Source organism: Perca fluviatilis, chromosome 7 (genome assembly GCF_010015445.1).
Source record: "Perca fluviatilis chromosome 7, GENO_Pfluv_1.0, whole genome shotgun sequence".
Taxonomy (NCBI): domain Eukaryota; kingdom Metazoa; phylum Chordata; class Actinopteri; order Perciformes; family Percidae; genus Perca; species Perca fluviatilis.
Genome location: NC_053118.1, coordinates 24,985,077 through 25,003,047, shown reverse-complemented (window position 1 = coordinate 25,003,047; position 17,971 = coordinate 24,985,077). Strand labels below are relative to the sequence as shown.

At 37.4% G+C, this 17,971-nt stretch overlaps 2 protein-coding genes across 4 annotated transcripts in view; both read right to left on the bottom strand.

The window, feature by feature from the left end:
* Positions 1-2,364: 2,364 nt before the first annotated feature.
* On the bottom strand, positions 2,365-5,036 carry LOC120561861. The gene is made up of 5 exons (XM_039805172.1): positions 4,906-5,036; positions 4,192-4,449; positions 3,096-3,398; positions 2,739-3,014; positions 2,365-2,637 (listed from the first exon to the last, which is right to left on the bottom strand). The coding sequence occupies exons 1-5, from the start codon at positions 4,970-4,972 to the stop codon at positions 2,546-2,548; spliced, it is 996 nt and encodes a 331-aa protein (XP_039661106.1). The 5' UTR covers positions 4,973-5,036; the 3' UTR covers positions 2,365-2,545.
* A 1,702-nt stretch (positions 5,037-6,738) lies between these two features.
* Positions 6,739-17,971, bottom strand: part of LOC120561858 (carcinoembryonic antigen-related cell adhesion molecule 5-like) — an 80,827-nt gene continuing 69,594 nt past the window's right edge. Inside the window, exons 8-15 of one of the 3 annotated variants that reach the window (XM_039805167.1) lie at positions 16,009-16,287; positions 15,554-15,820; positions 14,404-14,676; positions 13,977-14,227; positions 12,291-12,406; positions 11,454-11,482; positions 10,448-10,488; positions 6,739-10,037 (exon numbers count right to left, since the gene is read on the bottom strand). In XM_039805167.1, the coding sequence (XP_039661101.1) occupies positions 9,834-10,037; positions 10,448-10,488; positions 11,454-11,482; positions 12,291-12,406; positions 13,977-14,227; positions 14,404-14,676; positions 15,554-15,820; positions 16,009-16,287 (1,460 nt within the window). In that variant the 3' untranslated portion in view covers positions 6,739-9,833. Of the gene's footprint in view, positions 10,038-10,446; positions 10,489-11,453; positions 11,509-12,290; positions 12,407-13,975; positions 14,228-14,403; positions 14,677-15,553; positions 15,821-16,008; positions 16,288-17,971 lie in introns of those variants that run through there. The other 2 variants (XM_039805166.1, XM_039805168.1) reach the window with 2 other exon arrangements.

The window sequence follows — 17,971 nt, the reverse complement described above, 5'->3', positions numbered from 1 at the left end:
CTAATACAAGATATTAAAGCTAAATGGTTTGTTTTTCTTTAAAAAATAAAATAATCTACGACCCAGAGATCAAAGTATTCAGATACTACAGCCTTTAACAAAATGTGTTTTGCATTTGCATTTTTTGTATTTCATCAGCAAGGGGCCACCAAATCAAACAATGGTCCATTGATTATCAAAAGTGATGTTGGGCAAGTACACAGAACATGTAGTAGAGTTGCAGATAATGGAAACACATTTTCAAAATACTATATTTACCTTATTAATAATGTCATATGCCATAAAAAAAATACAATACAGACATTAACTTTATTTACAGTTTTTCATGTTTCTTTGGGATATTTTATCATTAAAATACCCTATGTAACTGCTGTTGTTTATACCACCAGGATACATTTCAATTTTACAACACAGACAACATATAGTTTCCAGTGTTTCAACTGAAATTTAAATGAAGCCCAAATGTATACCTCTCTGGTGTCAAATGGTAAACCTTTTTATTGTTTTACATAAACAGTATAGTTTTAAATAGTTTTCTAGTTTTGCATCCCCATTCTAACTTAACCACAGGGCCAAAATGATATTTAACAGGTGGGACAACAACCAGACAAAAAAAGACAAAAGAACAATGAGGTCAAACAGGTCTCCCTCCGCTCTGTGTGATTCTCTTATCGGTCTTATTTGTTCGGTTTCAGGAGGGTAAGAGTTTGTTTAGTCACTAAGCACAACCACAAGTATAAACGGGTCAGTTATTTTCTAGATAAGTTGACTTCACAAAAACCTCTTTTCAGCGTGCAAGTAAATCAGTAACACATCCAGGTCAGGGATCAACTTCAAGTCAAATGATGTCTCATTTAGCTAAAGGAAACACCAACAACTGGCATCATTATCAACAAAACGTTTAAAATGTAACATGTGACCATCAGAGACATTAACTATACTTTGGATTCTACTTTAAAGTACTGAAGTCTCTACACTGGCTTCCAGTGCCTCAAAGAATTGATTTCAAAATACTTTTGCTGGTTTATAAATCACTAAATGGTTTAGGGCCAAAATACATTTCTGATCTGCTACTACACTATGACCCACCCAGACCTCTCAGGTCGTCTGGGACAGGTCTACTTGTTGTCCCCAGAGTCAGAACTCAACAGTGGGAAGCAGCGTTCAGTTTTTATGCTCCACATATCTGGAACAAACTCCCAGAAAACTGCAGGTCCGCTGCAACTCTCACTTCTTTTAAATCCAGGCTGAAGACCTATCTTTTTAATGTTGCCTTTCTTTAAATAACCTATTTTTAACTGCTCTTTCTTTAAAATTCTTATGCTGCACTGTACATTTTATTCTTGTCTTTTAATGATTTTTAATTGTTTTCTAATTGCTCTTTACATTTTATTTTTTGTCTTTTAATGCTTTAAATTTGTTTTTAATTGTTTTCTAACTGTTTTTTAATGTTTCATGTAAAGCATTTTGAATTGCCTTGTTGCTGAAATGTGCTGTACAAATAAAGCTGCCTTGCCTTAAAAAAACAGAATTTCAGCATTTGAAGCTGTCATCACAGCAGGATGTGATGACAGCTGATTGCTGAAACGCTGGAGTCTCAGTAACAGTCCAGAACAATAAGCAACTATGTCACTGTATCTTTCATAAAACCAGAATTTTACTGTATGTGTAAACATGTAAATCATGGCTGAAGATTTGTGAATGAAATAATTCCGCCACAGTAAAAATACTGCAACTCTGTATTACTGTAGATTGTTAGATTATCTTATTTGTCTGATTAAACTACCCCATACATTTGCACTAAAATTATTTAACCTGAGAAACCATGAATCAAATAGGCTTCATTGTAATAATCCAAAAACAGTTTCTGTGACTGCAGTCCTGCTGTTCACACCCATTTCGGACACTGCTGTGAGAAAGCTACGGTTACACTTTACTTTAAGTTTTCTACATAAGAGTGACATGACACTGTCATGAACGTGTCATAAAACATTATAGACAAGTCATAAACGTTTATGACATAACTCTTTTTTAGTAAGTGTCATTCGGTTTTGTCATGACATGTTATGGTTATGGTTAGGGTTCATGTGTCATTACAGTGTCATGTATTCATGACAGTGCCATGTCACTCTTATGTAGAAAACTTAAAGTAAAATGTTACCAAAGATACATAACTCTTCTGTAAAAGGATACACTGTCAAGTTAAACGCATAAGATATATTTTCTAAACGTTAATAGCATTTTGATTGGAATTCTGCAATTTGGGGGTTTACATGGACTACATTTTTTTAACAAATGTCCTGAAAGCAATTCTCTTTTGTACACTTTTATTTCATGGCTTCATAAAAGTTTATTTTACTCATACAGGATTTTATGGTACACAATAATTAATAAATTAAATTGGTCTATTAAAATTGGTGAATAATTGTACAAACATGAAAAGGTTTTTATGAACAAGATTAAAAGCAAAGAATTACATTTCAAAAAGGGCAAATATACTCATTAAAGCATAAACGGTAAAAAAAAATAGAAAAAGTAAACAGTCCTATGACTCAAATAGCACCAGCAGTCCCAGGCCGACGATCATTGCAAGAAGTCCACTGAGCTGCACCGCCTCTGATCCAGAGAGAGGAATACCTGTATACGGATGAAGATTACTTATTAGACTGGATTTAACATGTAATTTGACGCTGATGTAATAATAGACAAAAGAGCAGATAGTAAAGAGTTGTCATTACCTCTAACTTCTACCATCTTGGTGGCCTCAGCAGAGCGTCCAACAGCTGCATTTTCGGCAACACAGGTGAGGTTTTGGAAAGTACCTGGTATAGAAGGTGTCCACTTGAGCTCATTTTCATAGACTGAAAAGTAGCTTCCAATGGGGAAACCCTGCCTGAACTGCCATCTGACAGTACAGTCCACATTTAAGGTACAGCTCGTCAAGCAGGTGAATTTACTCAGTCTGCCAGGAAACACGGTGTCTGGTCCGTCGATGCTGACGTTCCATGGATCAACTACAAAAGATTAGAACGCTCACTACAGTGTGTGAATAATAACGGTTTATTCAAACTAGTGCTCACTACATGAATACTTACAGCTGAGTAGATAGCCCAGGCTGAAAACTCTTGTCTCTTGAACCATAGGTTCATAAGTCTTACACAGGTAGAATCCAGCATCAGAAGGCAGTGTCGAGTCAAAGTGAAGTGTGAGGTTGTTTTGCAGCAGCTGCATATTTTCACGAAGAGTCACTTTTTGTCCATTTTTGTACCAGACCACCTGGTTCACCTGGCGTGATGGTCCGGAGTGGTCACCTGATGGAGCACCATGGCAGACCACATCCAGGGTCTGATTGAGAGATGGGACAGTGTTTGGTGGACTGAGTTGCACAGACACTCGATCTGTAACAGAAGACACCAGATGGAGAGGATTTCCAAACCATGAAGGAAGGAAGAAGCACACACATCAGAGATAATACATCTACATTATTTGTCAACGCATATAATAGTGGATTCAGTTACAGTTGCGGAAGACATATTCAGATCCTTTCCTCACGTAAAAATACAGTAGTTAGTAATAAGTATAATCTGCAAAATGTATCAAAGTACAAGTACTAGTCCTGCAGAAGAATGGCCCCTATGACTGACTAACCATTTTATATACTGTTAGGTAATTAAGTCCTGTGGTTCCTAACCTAAGGGTCAGGCACCTTTAAAAAATATTTTATAAGCTCATCTATATATTTTTTTATGTAAAATGCTAACCTGAAAAGAAAAAACTGTAGCTGTCAAAAACAATTTAGTCGAGAAGGGACGCCAAATAGCTCAGTTGGTAGAAGGGCCACCCATATATAGAGGTTTAGTCCTCAACGCAGCGGGCCCAGGTTCGACTCTGACCTGCGGCCCTTTGCTGCATGTCATTCCCCCCCTCACTCTCCCCTTTCATGTCTTCAGCTGTCACCTGTCAACTAAAGGCCTAAAATGCACCAAAAAAAATTTAATTGAGAAGAGAGTTCAATATTTAATTCTGAAATGTAGTGCAGTAGAAGTATAAAGTAGCATTTAATGGATACATAAAAGTAAAGTACAAGTACCTTAAAATTGTTCAGTAAAAAATTTACACTACTTGAGTAAATGTACCTAATTATTTTCCACCACTGCACACCTGATACAGTGATAAACCTACTGTACTTACTCTTAATTTGTACAATGGAGGTCATACTGCTGGCGACTCCTGTTTCTGGATTGAGCACATTGCACTTTAATTCCACTGTTTTGTCCAGTCCATCTGGTGTCCAGGTTAATGTGCTCCCGTTGACAGTATGGCCCTCAAAAGACCAGGTGTAGATGCAGTTTGGGTGGCAAGAAGAGGAACAGGTGAAAGTGGTACTAAAACCAGCTGTCAACTCACCGGTCCAGGAAATCTGCTCCCAGGCCTCCAAACCTGGAGCACCTGAGGGAGAAGAATCAGTACGGCTGTATCAGACAATGTATAATGTAGTTCTTTTCATTACTTATAATCCTAATATGAGTGAAGGGTTATTTCACAGGCCTTGCTCAAAAAATACAAATATAAAGGGTATAGTTAAGTCCACACCAGGAAAGATTAGGTTATATTTAAAATCACAGAAGTGTGTCAAAGCCAGTCTAAACTACATATACATCACTGAATCCTGAGGATTCAAATCCTTGAATTCAGTAGCATACATGAGTAACACATTTAATTTGTTATCAGAATCAAAAATGTAACATTTAGCACAAGGGATGTTTTTCAGTCTCTTAAACATCATCATATAACCAGCTTTCTTAATATAACATTAAACCAAGTGCTCATATAAAAGGTTTATAATCAGTCCCTGGAGTGACAGTCTATGTAAAAATCAACAGTCAGTAAATGAAGTGCTCTTACCGATCAGCGCCACCAGCAACACACAGTAAAGACTCCTCCAGTAGGGTTTCATAGCAATGTCTCTCATGGCTGACTCCACTGTGGGTTTAAACAATAACTACAATACCTCGTTTTTTATAGAAACTTTGAGTTAGCTGCAGGAAATGTATCTTCTTAACCTATTACTAAAATATGATTCATTTCAGTCACACCCATCATATTGTTTAACATCGGAATTTACTTGGTGATGAAATCAATGCAACCTATAAGCAAATGAAACTTCCATTAACTATGACAGAAAATCTGTAATTACAAAGGTTAGGTTAGCTTTTGTGACTTCTGCAAGTTGTGGGGTTATGTGAATTATTGTTAATTATATAAATATGGATTGTTATGAAGCAACAGCAACAAGTAGAAACAGCTGTGTTGAAAATGACAATTGTTCTGGACAGTTTTGTCAGAGCATTGCATCAAACACTAGATGGCACTGTCTCAAAGGTGGTCATTACTTGTAATTCCCTCCTTTTCTCAATATAGCTATAAAGTACAGTAAATTACTTGTTTTATTACTACAACAGCCTCTCAGCTGGCCTAGACATGGGTGTTGCTATAATAATAATAAAGCAGCTTTACAGTGTAGGATCTGTTCTTCTCTTTAAATCTAAACAATATAATGTTGTCCTACTCTTTCCTATCTCCTAATCTGATCACGTAACAAAGTCTGACATTATTTAACCCCCGGGGATGTGACATTTTAACTAGAATGTGAAGTCCACCTAAGAAAAATGTCCTATTACAACAATAATTATTTCAGTAATGACTAGTTTTTATTAGATTAAAAGTGTATTATTATATGTTGTTTCCAAAACAGGCAAGGCTTTTCTGGTAAAAAGATTTCAAAGGAAAACAGTAAAAAAGTTGTGTGAGAACTGTAATGTTTTTTAAGAGAAAATATTGAATGATTACGAGATTAAAGAGCACAAAAACACCTTAACTTATTTACTTCACTCATTCACACCCTTCCTGTACTTTTAGTGCACTGTTATTTGACTAGATTGTGTTGCTATGATGACGTCAGGTTGGCACAGCAACGTCTTTATTCACAATGAACTTTGAATTTATTGCGGCTATTTCCAGTCATCACCTATCAGACCTCAACAGCAAAACCACCAAACGCAAAGCACGGCAGATTGCACACGACCCCAGTCATGCCCTCTCTACCCCTTCTTCACACTGCTTCCATTAGGACGCAGCTACAGGTCCTTGGCCTGGAGAGGGGTACGCCACATTTGGAGATTTTTGCCTTCTGCCATAGCATCCTTAATCTTAAATTAAGCTCCTCAGCGATGACCGTTATACGGGTGTTATTTATGTGGTGAAGGGGTGTCACAACATAAATAAGGGGTGTCAGTGAAACGGACTGGAGAGAAATGTGCATTAGCGGTTGTTTGGGGTGAAGGTGTCAATGTTTACTGTATGTGTTTATGTATATCTGTGAGGCCCTGTACAGACTGTGAAAACAAATTTCCCCAGTGGACAAAAAAGACTAAAGACTATCTATTTCTATGCATATATGTCATTCCAGGAAATGGATGCAATTTTGCATAATCACTTGTTTACAACACCTTCCTCCCACTCTCTTCTCTTTGATTTTTAGATACATTTTTCTAGTTATTATTCTTTAAAGTTCACACTTTTGTTAAATAAGCATGCATGAAAGCAACTTATACTAATAATGACATCTTCATTTGCTACATTGATTAAAACTTATAAAGATTAAAAGCTTTTCTTATTTTTTCTTTGGGTGTTATCACTATTTTTCTAAACAATTTAAATGACAAGCAGTAGTCAATATCAAACAGATTATACAATGTTTATTAGTAACATATGCTACCCTGCACTAAATAGGACCATTTCAGATTTTGCACTGCGCTTCATTTGTCTTCAAAATGTTCATCTTTATGGAATGTACCATAAACTTTGCAAATATGAAAACAACGACACCAACAAGCTATTGTAGAATCAGACTCTGTGCCTTTCATGCACAAGAGAAAATAGGGCCACTGTGATGTGTGTCCGTGTGCATGTATAATATATGCCAATGTGCAAATGTCCCTAAAGTGGGACATGCTCTACAAATGTCAAAATTAAAAATACAAATATTACCTAAGAGTAACATCACTGGTCACTTTGGTCAAACATTAATCATACATTCAGTTTGGAGTGGCATGTGACAGTGCAACACATTCTCATTAACGGGTTTGTACGATAGGCTATCGTACAAAACGTTATGCACAACAAAGGTTACATTCTTGAACAAAAAAAGAGTGGACAGAGTTTACTGTTAAACAAATCATGATACAACACAATTCACTGTGAAACAAGAATTACAATTTCCTCTTAATTTAACCCTGAATACATACAAAACCACTTAATATTTGATTGAGGTGGTTAGTATGGGAGCCAGAGATCCTTTAATTTGTCCAATAATTTAATAAAGGCAAAAACCAAAAGCCCTTAATTCGAAAAGCACTTTGAGGGCACATGAGATTTTTTATGGACAATATGATAAGTTAAAAGAGTTAAGTTTTAAAATCCGCTTATAACCAATCAAAAACCACCCGTTAATTTATACCTTCAACCTAATGGGTCAAGGCAGATGGTCGCCCACCTAATGCTCGGTTCTGTATGGGGGTGGGGTTGCTGCTCGTTGGGGACTGTGGGTCTGTAAAATATGGTCAAGTTTCATGAAATAACTTCTGTTGTGATTTGGCACTATATAAATAAAATTGACTTGACCTTAATTGAAAAACTAAGGCCTTTTAGGGGTAAAAAAAACCTTAAAACCATGAAAACCACCAGTTAATTTATAACTTAAACAGTGCATATAATCTATTAAAAATACCATGGTATATTACAATCCATTAATTAATACATTGATTATCTTCTCAAAATACCAGTAAAATACCTCAATGTCATCAATGTGGGTAAAAAGTTACAATTAAGGAATTTAGTTTGATAGTAATAAAAACGTGGAAAAGTTAAGTCTGTAAAACAATACTTGCTTACAATGCATTTGAAAATCAACCATGTGAATAACAAACAGGGAGTTTGATCTTTACTACAGTAATGAGTAACGGGGGGCGGGGACATCTGGCCAAACACTCATTCATTAGCTCAGGTTGGGAGACTTCCTTCTCTTCATCTATAAAAAGGTAGTACCTAAAATAGAACTTGTGTATACAGTCTGATGACACGGACCTGACTGAGTCAATGTGGAGCCTGGCTGAGGACAAATAACTTTCTGCCTTTAACTGAAGCCTCGCTCTTTAAATACACATTTACAATATATATACATTTATATTTCATGCATTTGTTGTGATATCAGATACAATATATTCTACATCTGTCTACTTAAAGCTATAATGAATATTTTTATACTTAAAAAGTATTACATGACAATGTATAAACAATGTGATAATGTGAAAGAGGTTGCTCGTAGTGATGAACCTCCAGAGAATTATCAGGTGATTCTGCAGCTCCCCTCTGCTTTACGGAGCTTTATAGTGAGTTTCGGCTTATTGTTTCAGCTGTCTGGCCACGATGTTTTGGATCACACTCACTGCTCTCGTAGCGCAATGGTGTCAAAGGGTTTAAATTTCTTATTTAAAAAATCTAAATCGAAGGTCTCTTGATTTAGTCCTTGCTCATGCCGTTACCATCTCCAATACTTAACATATTATCTCAAAGTGATCATCACATCACACAGTGTGTTCTGCTTTAATAATAAATAAAGCCCTTCTGCCATTGCAAACACACTGCATGTAATGTCTTAGAATAATGATACAGTCCACAAGTTGTAATGTGTAATCGAAAAATGTCTTCATAAAAGTTGGGTTATGTACAGGTTTTAGAAGTCACACCAAATGTATATTTGGCGATGTAAATTTGCTTCTATTTTCACTTCTTTGAATTACTTCCCTGTTTGCTCGAGGCCTTTCAGGGAGGTATGCTGACAGAGAAAGCACCATATCATTTTACTGACATTTACTGTACCGTAAACTTGTCCTGAATTACTCTGATGATCACTTGCGGGAAAAGATTGAGATATTTTTTACAAGACAGATTCCGCATGCCTGTTGGACAGACTTCAAAACTTAAAGTAAGGCATTTATTTATCCTTCAAATAACCACTTAGGCAGACTTTTTTGTAGGCTATCAACTATTGTTTATGTTTCAAGTGAAGCTGGAGACAAATATCTTGGTATTGGTTGTTTTTTTTTAGTCATGATAGAGTTTTGGATTATCTTGGCTGCAGACTTTCCCTTTGTGTGATAATAAAGTTTAACTTTGTTATCATGGAATAAAAAAAACATGTATATCTCTGTTGATCTTTCAACTGTTCCTGGTGCACCAACTGATAACATAAATAAATCTTTCCACCAATGCAAGGTCATTACTTCCCCATTGTACTGACAAGCTCAAAGTGTATTAATGACAGTCCTGACAAATACCATCGAAAGGTAAATTAAATATTGTTAATTAAATTATGTTCTTCATTTTGTAAAATGCTAAAATAAATATGAAAATAAATCCATAACTGACGAGCTGTAACCTCAACTGGAATCACACAGTATACACGTGGAGTCAAATCAGACACCTCACCAGCGTCAAACGTTAGGCTCAAGCAAAACAACTGAATCACAGAATATTTCCCCTCAGATATCTGCACTGTTGCACTGTACAAACAGAAAGCTATAATATGTGGGGAATGCAAGCTCATAGGCCAGGATTGTGCCGTCTGACCTCAGTAATGGCAATACCTGGTTGTTTATTAACCACTGCTAAAGTGCTTTGACGTAAATTAGTCCTCTATAAAGGAACTGAGAGGAATGTGAAGGTTTCTCTAACCACACGTCAGCTGCTTCTCCAGTCTAACCTCACCAGTATTAGTATTGTACAGTATTAGCATAAGGTGAAGGAGCTGGCCTCTTTGTTCGCTGCAGGTTGGCATCATAGGTAGGAGGGGAGGACGCTGCAGGAGGATTGTTGTTCACTTGGACCTGAGCGTATTCTGATGGGCTATTCTGTAACCCCAGCTGGACTCTCCCGCCATCTTTGTTCTGGAAACTGATATCTGCATAGTTCAGCTCCTAGAGAAGAAAAAGCAAGTGGGAAATTATTAGATTACTTTTAAAGTTATATCACATCAGATAACATATTAGCAGAAATATTGTTGATCAAACTAAACAAACCTAAACTAATATATATTAGAAAAAGTATATCAATAAGTACTGTATATCCTGACTTATGTATTCCTTCAGAAACTCACAGAATTGTTCACTGAGGTCTCATGACTTAAACAAAACATAACTCCAAAGATGATTAATCCATCATTATTTTATGCACATACATGTAAGCACAGTTATGCTGCAATTTGTCCAATATAGGCATATATTTTCATTTAGGCATTGAGATTGGCATGTAAACGCGTTCCTTGATTACCTGCGTAGCCGGTACTCTCTGAGTTACCGTGTTTCTTAAATGCACTGATGACTTTTACCTGACTTGCTGAGTATGCAGAGTTGTTCTGGCCTTCACCTCCTTTAAAACAAGAGAAATAAACTATACTTAGAATAATTTTTATCAAGGTAGTAAATAATTTAACTATGAAGCAAGGAATCTGTGTCTGTCATACGAATATCTCGAGAACCGTTGATCAGATCTACTTCAAACTTGGTGGGTGTATTGCTGGGGACCCAAAGACATGTAGTGTGCAATTTGTAAACATGACACCTTCAATATTTATAAACTGAATAAAAATAAAGACTGCAGCAGCGGGGGCGGGGCTTGATGGCTATGCGGACTGAGTCAGGCATGTCGTCCACAGCGGGCTACTGGCGACTGCCTATTTGGAAATTAATACCTGTAAGTGTATTTTACAACATAATTCTTCTTCATTTTCCTGGAGTCAATGAGCATGAGTGGTTATCCTACAGGAAAATTGCCACTCTGCCAATGCAACTCAAATTGTGTAAGTTTGCCATACTAACTTATAACATTAATAATGGTACCCCTGACAAAATACCTCCATTAATTTATTACTACTTTATTATTTATATATTATTTATGTATTATTTTTAACGGCAGTTATGTTAAAGCAAGCGACTGTCAGGTAAATGTACTACAATGTTTTCCTCTGAAGTAAAAGTACACAGTAGGTCAGAAGTATACAGGGTTTTTTTTTTAAGTGCTTTGGGGGCCATTCAAGAGTACATTGAGTTAGAATAGTAACAAACTCTATATTTTTTGTGGTGTGTCCAGTGTGAAGTTGTTTGTATGAGCTGCAAGCAGCAATACCACAGGCCAATCGACCGGTTCTCAACAGACTTATTTTTATTGGGCACTGCACTAGTACTGTATAAATACACAAACACATATTCAATACACACACACACACACACACACACACACACACACACACACACACACACACACACACACACACACACACACACACACACACACACACACACACACACACACACACACACTTGGTATACACTTACCTGTTCTGGTAGCAGTGTTTTTCTGTTTTCTGTTTAAAGAGGCAATAAATCATTACTACAGTATGTTAATCAGGTATAAGACAGGCATTATCTGACTTTTTGCAACATAATATTATTAACAGCATTATGTTGTGTGTATAGCAAATATATCCATTTATTGTAAATTCTTACATGAAATAACATGTTAAAAAGGTTATTTCTCAAAAAGAGCTGCAGCCTCCATTTTATCATCAGTCCAACGTGTATTTTCTTTTTTAAGAATGATTTACAAATAATTATTTTTACTTTTACCAGCATACATTTCAAGGACTTTTAAACAGGGTTAAGTACTTTAAGGGTGTCATAACACTGATGACAGAGTTTAAACTCATGTGAAGCCACATAATACATCACAGTTTAATAATAATAATACCTGACAACAACAAAATGTTAAACTATAAAGTTGTACATTGTTGAGGTGCAGCTCAATTGTGAAATAACACTAAAGATTTACAGTCAAATCTATAATGTCAGGCTCAGGACTTTATGGAAAATATATAACAAAAGCAACACATAGGGAAGTGACCCTTTGTTGAACATCAACCTTTTGAAGGTTGAGAAATGTTTTACTAACGTCTACCTGATTCTAGTTCCCCATGTTCTAACTCCTCTCTTCCTGTGCCATGAACAAACTCTCCCATCATTTCAGATCCTGTGACTCCCTGCTACCCAGTCTCTGAGTCCTGCTTTTGGGTCCAAACCTGGTAATACTGAGCAGTCACCTAATTGTGATTGATTCTTATAAAAAAAAAATTAAATTGCCTCCTTTTTTATATCTTAAAGCTCTTTTCCACTTACTTTTTTTTATACATGTAGTACCCTCCACCACCAGCAGCTCCACAGACGACTAAAACTGCGATTACTATTCCAGCGATACAACCAGCCGAACAGCCTGATGGTTTGCCTAGGTTGGCGTAAATTGGATAAGAACATGAACTTAAGTATTTTTACACCATTCTGTACACAGGGAGTCTCATAATCTCATCATGCCAGTGGAACAAAATGCATACAATAATATCTCTGTTTATGTGATTTCACAGATGGCCAGTTAAAGGTGCTCTAAGCGATGTTGGGTGATGTTACTTCTTGTTGACGTTCAAAGTATTTTCAAACAAAACTGAGACTAGCTCGCTCCTCCCTCCTCCTCATCCCACCCCCTCCCTTCTGTGCTTCAGCGCACTATCCCCCCCCACCCAGTGCGTTTAGGGAACCGGAAGCTCGTGGATAGTGAGGAAATGTTTGCTGTATGTGACAAAAAATGTTGTAGCCTAAAAAACACGTGACATCGCTTAGAGTACCTTTAAATATCGATTTTATGTTTTTAGAGTACCATAAGGCATCGAGCTCTTCTTTGGCTGGACAACATTCATGTTTGGCAGAATGTACAATGCAGCATGTTGCTTTAGCAAACACGCTATCATAGAATTATGCTTTGCTTAAAGTGAAACTCCACAGATGTGACACCTAAAAGTCAGATCTTGGGGAGTATTAGGCTACTGCTTATGTGAGAAATGTTGTATAAAGCTTTTTGTGCTTCCAGGGGGAGTTGCATCAAATCTGCTAAATTGACTCAAGTGATGTCACTTGAGTCAGCATCGGTTGGGTCTGAAGACTAAAAGTTTGAAAATGAAAAAAAACCTGGCGGTGTGAAGTTAGAAGATGTGAAGTTACCAGACCTCTGTAGCCCGCTCCTAATCTGTGCTTGAGGCTAGCATCTTTAGGCTACATTAGCTGCTACTAACATAACACATTTTGGCACTTGAGTTGCATTGTGGGTAATTTAGATATTAGTTTAACAAGGACGATATCTCTGGTTCTGTGGTAGTAATTTTGATACTTTTTAAGACTGTCCATCGTGAGGCTGACAAATGTTAATCTGTAAAGTGTGAGAAGGTTGTATAATGCTTTTGGCTCTAGAGGGAGCTGCGTGAAATTTGATAAATTGCCTCAAGTGATGTCACTTGAGTAAGCATTTGTTGGGTCTGAAGACTACAAGTTAATAATAACAATAAATCTCATTTAGTTGGTAGAATGGATCTGTAAGAAACATTTAGGAAGCCTGCTACTATTCAAATTATCAGATGGATAACACTGTGGGTTAATCACAATATTCAAGACTATCAACAAAATCTACAATCAACTAAGGGTGGGGGGAAAAATCGATACGGCATAGTATCGTGATATTTTGCGTGACAATATGTGTATCTGTAATATGTATCCGTATCGATACATGGACGCCAATCATCAATCTTTTATTATATAAATTGATGTATGCTTTAACAAATTTATCTTTTTAGATAAAATAGATGTTGACAAAGCTTTCCTTAAAAGACATAATTTGAAGTTGAAAAAAGGAAATATATGTTTTTTTAAAGTATTGCAGTGTAAGTTTTAAAATCGCAATAATATTGTATCATTACGTAAGTATCGTATCGTGGGGCCTCTAGTGATTCCCACATCTACAATCAACACCATCTCTGTACCTGTTACAGACAATCCATGGACTGCAGTCGATGTTCTCTCAGTTATACTATTCATTGCTTGACAGGTGTAGCTGCCACTGTCAGAGAGATCAGCGTTGTTTTTAGTGAAATCAGTAGAATTGTGTATCTCTGTCCCATTCAGTTTCCAGGTGTAAGTAGCAGATGGTGTGGAATCAGCAGAGCAGGTTAATGTGAAGGACTTTCCCACATGTACCTCACTTGGACCTGTGATTTGAACATTTTCTGGTCCATCTGAAAAACAGATATTTGTAAAGTTCTTACAGCAGCAAAAATAAGGAATATAAAATGTGTTCAATAATTTACTTTAAAATATTTTTTGCTACAGATCTACACACAAAACATTTTTGTAATATAGTTGTTTATGGTACTAATAATGTTGAACAGTAAATGTACAGTTTGTTACCTACAGATCACAACCATGCTGTATTTAGCTTCATCGTTGCTGAGGGGGTTTCTGATTTTACAGGAATATACCCCACTGTCTGTTGTTTTCAGGCTGTTAAAAGACAGCACTTTGTTCTTGTCATAAAGGTTCATGTTTCCAGCTAGAGTCAGATCTGAGCCATCCTTCATCCACTTTCTGGTAAAGACAGAACCAGCAGCATCACAGGTTAAGTTGACAGAGATCCCCTCAATCGTCAGGTTTGTTGTTGGTGTGACAAAAGCACCTGATATTCTCTCTGTTGGACAAAAGATCATGTGATAAATGTTACTAATATTACTTAAAACAATACAAAAGGAACTTAAGAACAGTTAATCATTGTAAAGGGCAAACCTAACTACTGTTTCCTGAATAATGTATAAAAAAAATTGTGTGACTATCCACACTGTTATTTCAACATTTGTGGTTTTGAATAACCTATACCTCAGAAATATCATCTACATGAGAGGAACATAACAACAGCTACATAATATTGAGTTCTTATTCAATGTTTCAGTTCACACACTGAAAACATAGAGGAAAACAGTTTCAATGAAACCACAAAATTCTTTAACAATTGACTCGTGACCTTTATTATGTAATGTGATTTCCAATTGATCAAATGTAATTCTTTCAAAGTTTTGACCCCAAGTCTTAATATAGCATGACTTCTGTAAACACAACATTGACATTGTAAGCAAACATTAATGTTACACACAGAGGACATGCAGAGCAACATTTAGAGTCGTGTTTCTGTCCACCTGATAATTGTAAATCCAACATTCACTGTCCTTTTAGCTTTTATGTCTCCACCAACTCCTAATGGAAAAATCCATCTCTTCAGCTGCTAAATGGTGCACTTTCCTCACCAGCTAGTCGCTAACTTGGTCTGTCTGTCATTTTGCACTGGGCAGGTACAGTAGTCTACAGTGGGTTTTGCTGACAAGAGCTGCCTGCTACCAAAAACAATGCTGAACCCAACTGTCTGTCTCTTTTTATATGATCATTTAATATTAAGACGCACTGATCTGAGTACGAACTTTGCCAATACAGATTATGCAGATGGTCAGTTAAGTGCCATCTGTCGGACCCATCTCATTAAACTATATCCACTAAACTTCTTAATTCAAACTTACCCAGTACAGAGACAACTGAAGGCTGAGATGTTTCATATCTCAGAGTTTTGTCATTAAAGGCCTGACAGCTGTGGTTCCCACTCTGACTCATCTGAATGTTCATCAGTGTGATCTCTGATCCAGTATCAGACTGCAGGTCTCCATTCAGAAACCAGTGAAACTGGGCAGCAGGTTTGGAGACAGCTGAGCACATCAAGGTGATGTCTGAACCTTTGCCATAATATTCTTTTGATGGAGATATTGTCAAAATTATATTTTCTGGGCCATCTATGGTATGCATATGGGGAGTAAAACAAACGGAAAAAAATCACCAAAAAGTAATATTAGCAGCTTGAAGAAAGTGCTATGTGACACGTAGCTTCGCTTAGTGTGAAGCATCATTATATATATCTTCAACTTTGAAGCAGCCATTTAGTGCAGCATAAAGAGTATGCACATATAAGTGAATAACTCACAGTTGATGGAGAGGTTTACTGGATCACTGGTTTCATTGCTTACAGGATTAAACGCACAACACCTGAATGGTCCCTGGTCATAGCGTGTCACGTTAACTATAGTGAGAGTGGAGCCTCCATCAGTGAGCTGAACTCTGTCACTGGCTGTAACCTCAGAGCTGCCGTTCAGCCAGAGGAAAGAGAGGAAGGATCCAGAAGAGGAGCAGGACAGACTGACAGAGCTGTTGAACTCCACCAAGTCTGTAGTGTTTAAAGTTACCAAAACATTGGCAACACGCGCTGTGGGTGAAAAACACAGTGGTTTTATACTGGCCACCTTTCTTGCCTAAGAAAGGGAACATCGTTCAGTAGAGGGGAGAAATGTGGAGAGTGGGAATGCTACTATTTTAATAATACTATGAGTAATCATGGCTATAAAAGGGTGATAGAATGCAAAACCGATTTTACCTTGTTATAGTTGAATAACGACAGTTCGGTGGGTAAATAGGACATACATAGAAGCTCAAAATCCCATTGACACCCCTTTACTATGAAAATCTCATATTTTGAAACTGCTGCTGAAAACGGGCGAATCTCAACAAAGCTGGAAGTTGACGTAAGCATCCCAAGACCTGAACCTTTGTCACGCCCATGGATGTATTAAGAGAACGGTCATGCCCCAACATTTACATAGGCTACACAACTGACCTGAGATCAGGTAGTCTTCTGAATCTAGGTCGCGCAGATCTCTGCTATTCCATTACAAAATTCACTTTTTTATGCGAGAAATCAACTATGTAAAGCTCAAATATGGGCCTGGCCTGCCTTCCTTCACAGACCCCGGCCTGCTGTGAGCTTGATTGAGCTCCGTCACGGCTGGCAGCCCGCGGCACTCCATAAAGTCACAGATTTTTGGGTGAATGGACTACCAAACGCCGCTGCCTGGACAGAGCTCCAGGGCCTGCAGTTCCCCTCTTCCTGCTAAATGCCTGGTGTGTGTGAGTGAGAGCGCGGTCAGCGAGCTTGTTACGCCAGCAATCTCTTACTACAGGTTCCAGTTAATCTTATAATGTATGTAATTATAATGTGTTGAGTTATTTAAACAAACGATCTGTGAAATAAACAGCTCTTGTCCGCAAGTCTCATTGATAGAGCCTGCGGCTGGATGGAGCTCTATCAATGAGAGCCAGTTAGCCTCCTCTTAGAATTCCTCTGAAATTCACAAAAATTTATAAAATTGAAATCGGACACCATTGTTAGCTTTATAAGACGTTGGGGTAGAGGTTATATAAGTGGGGTGATGAAATTCAAACTGTAAATATACTCTAATTATGCCGAAAATGAAGCTAACTAGCTGCAATCTGTACACATAGGATTGAAGGGACAGTCGCAGCTAACGAAACCCCTAGCTAGTGTTCACAAAAATTCATTAAATTGAAATCTGACACCATTGTTAGCTTTGTAAGACCTTGGGATAGCAGTGATATAAGTGCCATGACGAAATTCAAACTGTAAATATAGCTACTATAGTTATGCCGAAAGTGAAGCTAGCTAGCAGCAATCTTTTCCTATTGTATTGAATGGGACATATAGCTAGCTAGCTGCTCCGCCTAACAAAACGCCTGACGTTCATAAAAATGCCTTACATTGAAAACGGACACAGCTTTGTAAGACCTTGGGGTAGCTGTGATATAAGTGCCGTGACGAAATTCAAACTGTAAATGTATTACAGTTATGCCGGCAGCCAGCCGCGGAGCCCTGGTAGTGCTAATCCACAAAGGGTGACTTTGCCCTGGGTATGGAGCCCAACAGGCTGCCGCTTTCTCGTCAGACTGTGTGGAGCTCCTAAAGTCCGACAAGTCTTACCAAATTTGCAATTAGCCATCAATTTTCATAGAACTGGCCATATTTGAGCTTTATATAGTTGATTTCTCGCATAAAAAAGTCTCAGAAGTCAATTTGGTAACAAAACATTGCAGTGTCT

Excerpts from the sequence above, each read along its gene's own strand:
- LOC120561861 (XM_039805172.1), bottom strand. The coding sequence starts at position 4,972 with ATGAGAGACATTGCTATGAAACCCTACTGGAGGAGTCTTTACTGTGTG. Across the intron at positions 3,015-3,095 it reads CCTGGGCTATCTACTCAGCT|TTGATCCATGGAACGTCAGC; the intron begins GTAAGTATTCAT and ends AATCTTTTGTAG. Across the intron at positions 2,638-2,738 it reads CAAGATGGTAGAAGTTAGAG|GTATTCCTCTCTCTGGATCA; the intron begins GTAATGACAACT and ends ATCCGTATACAG.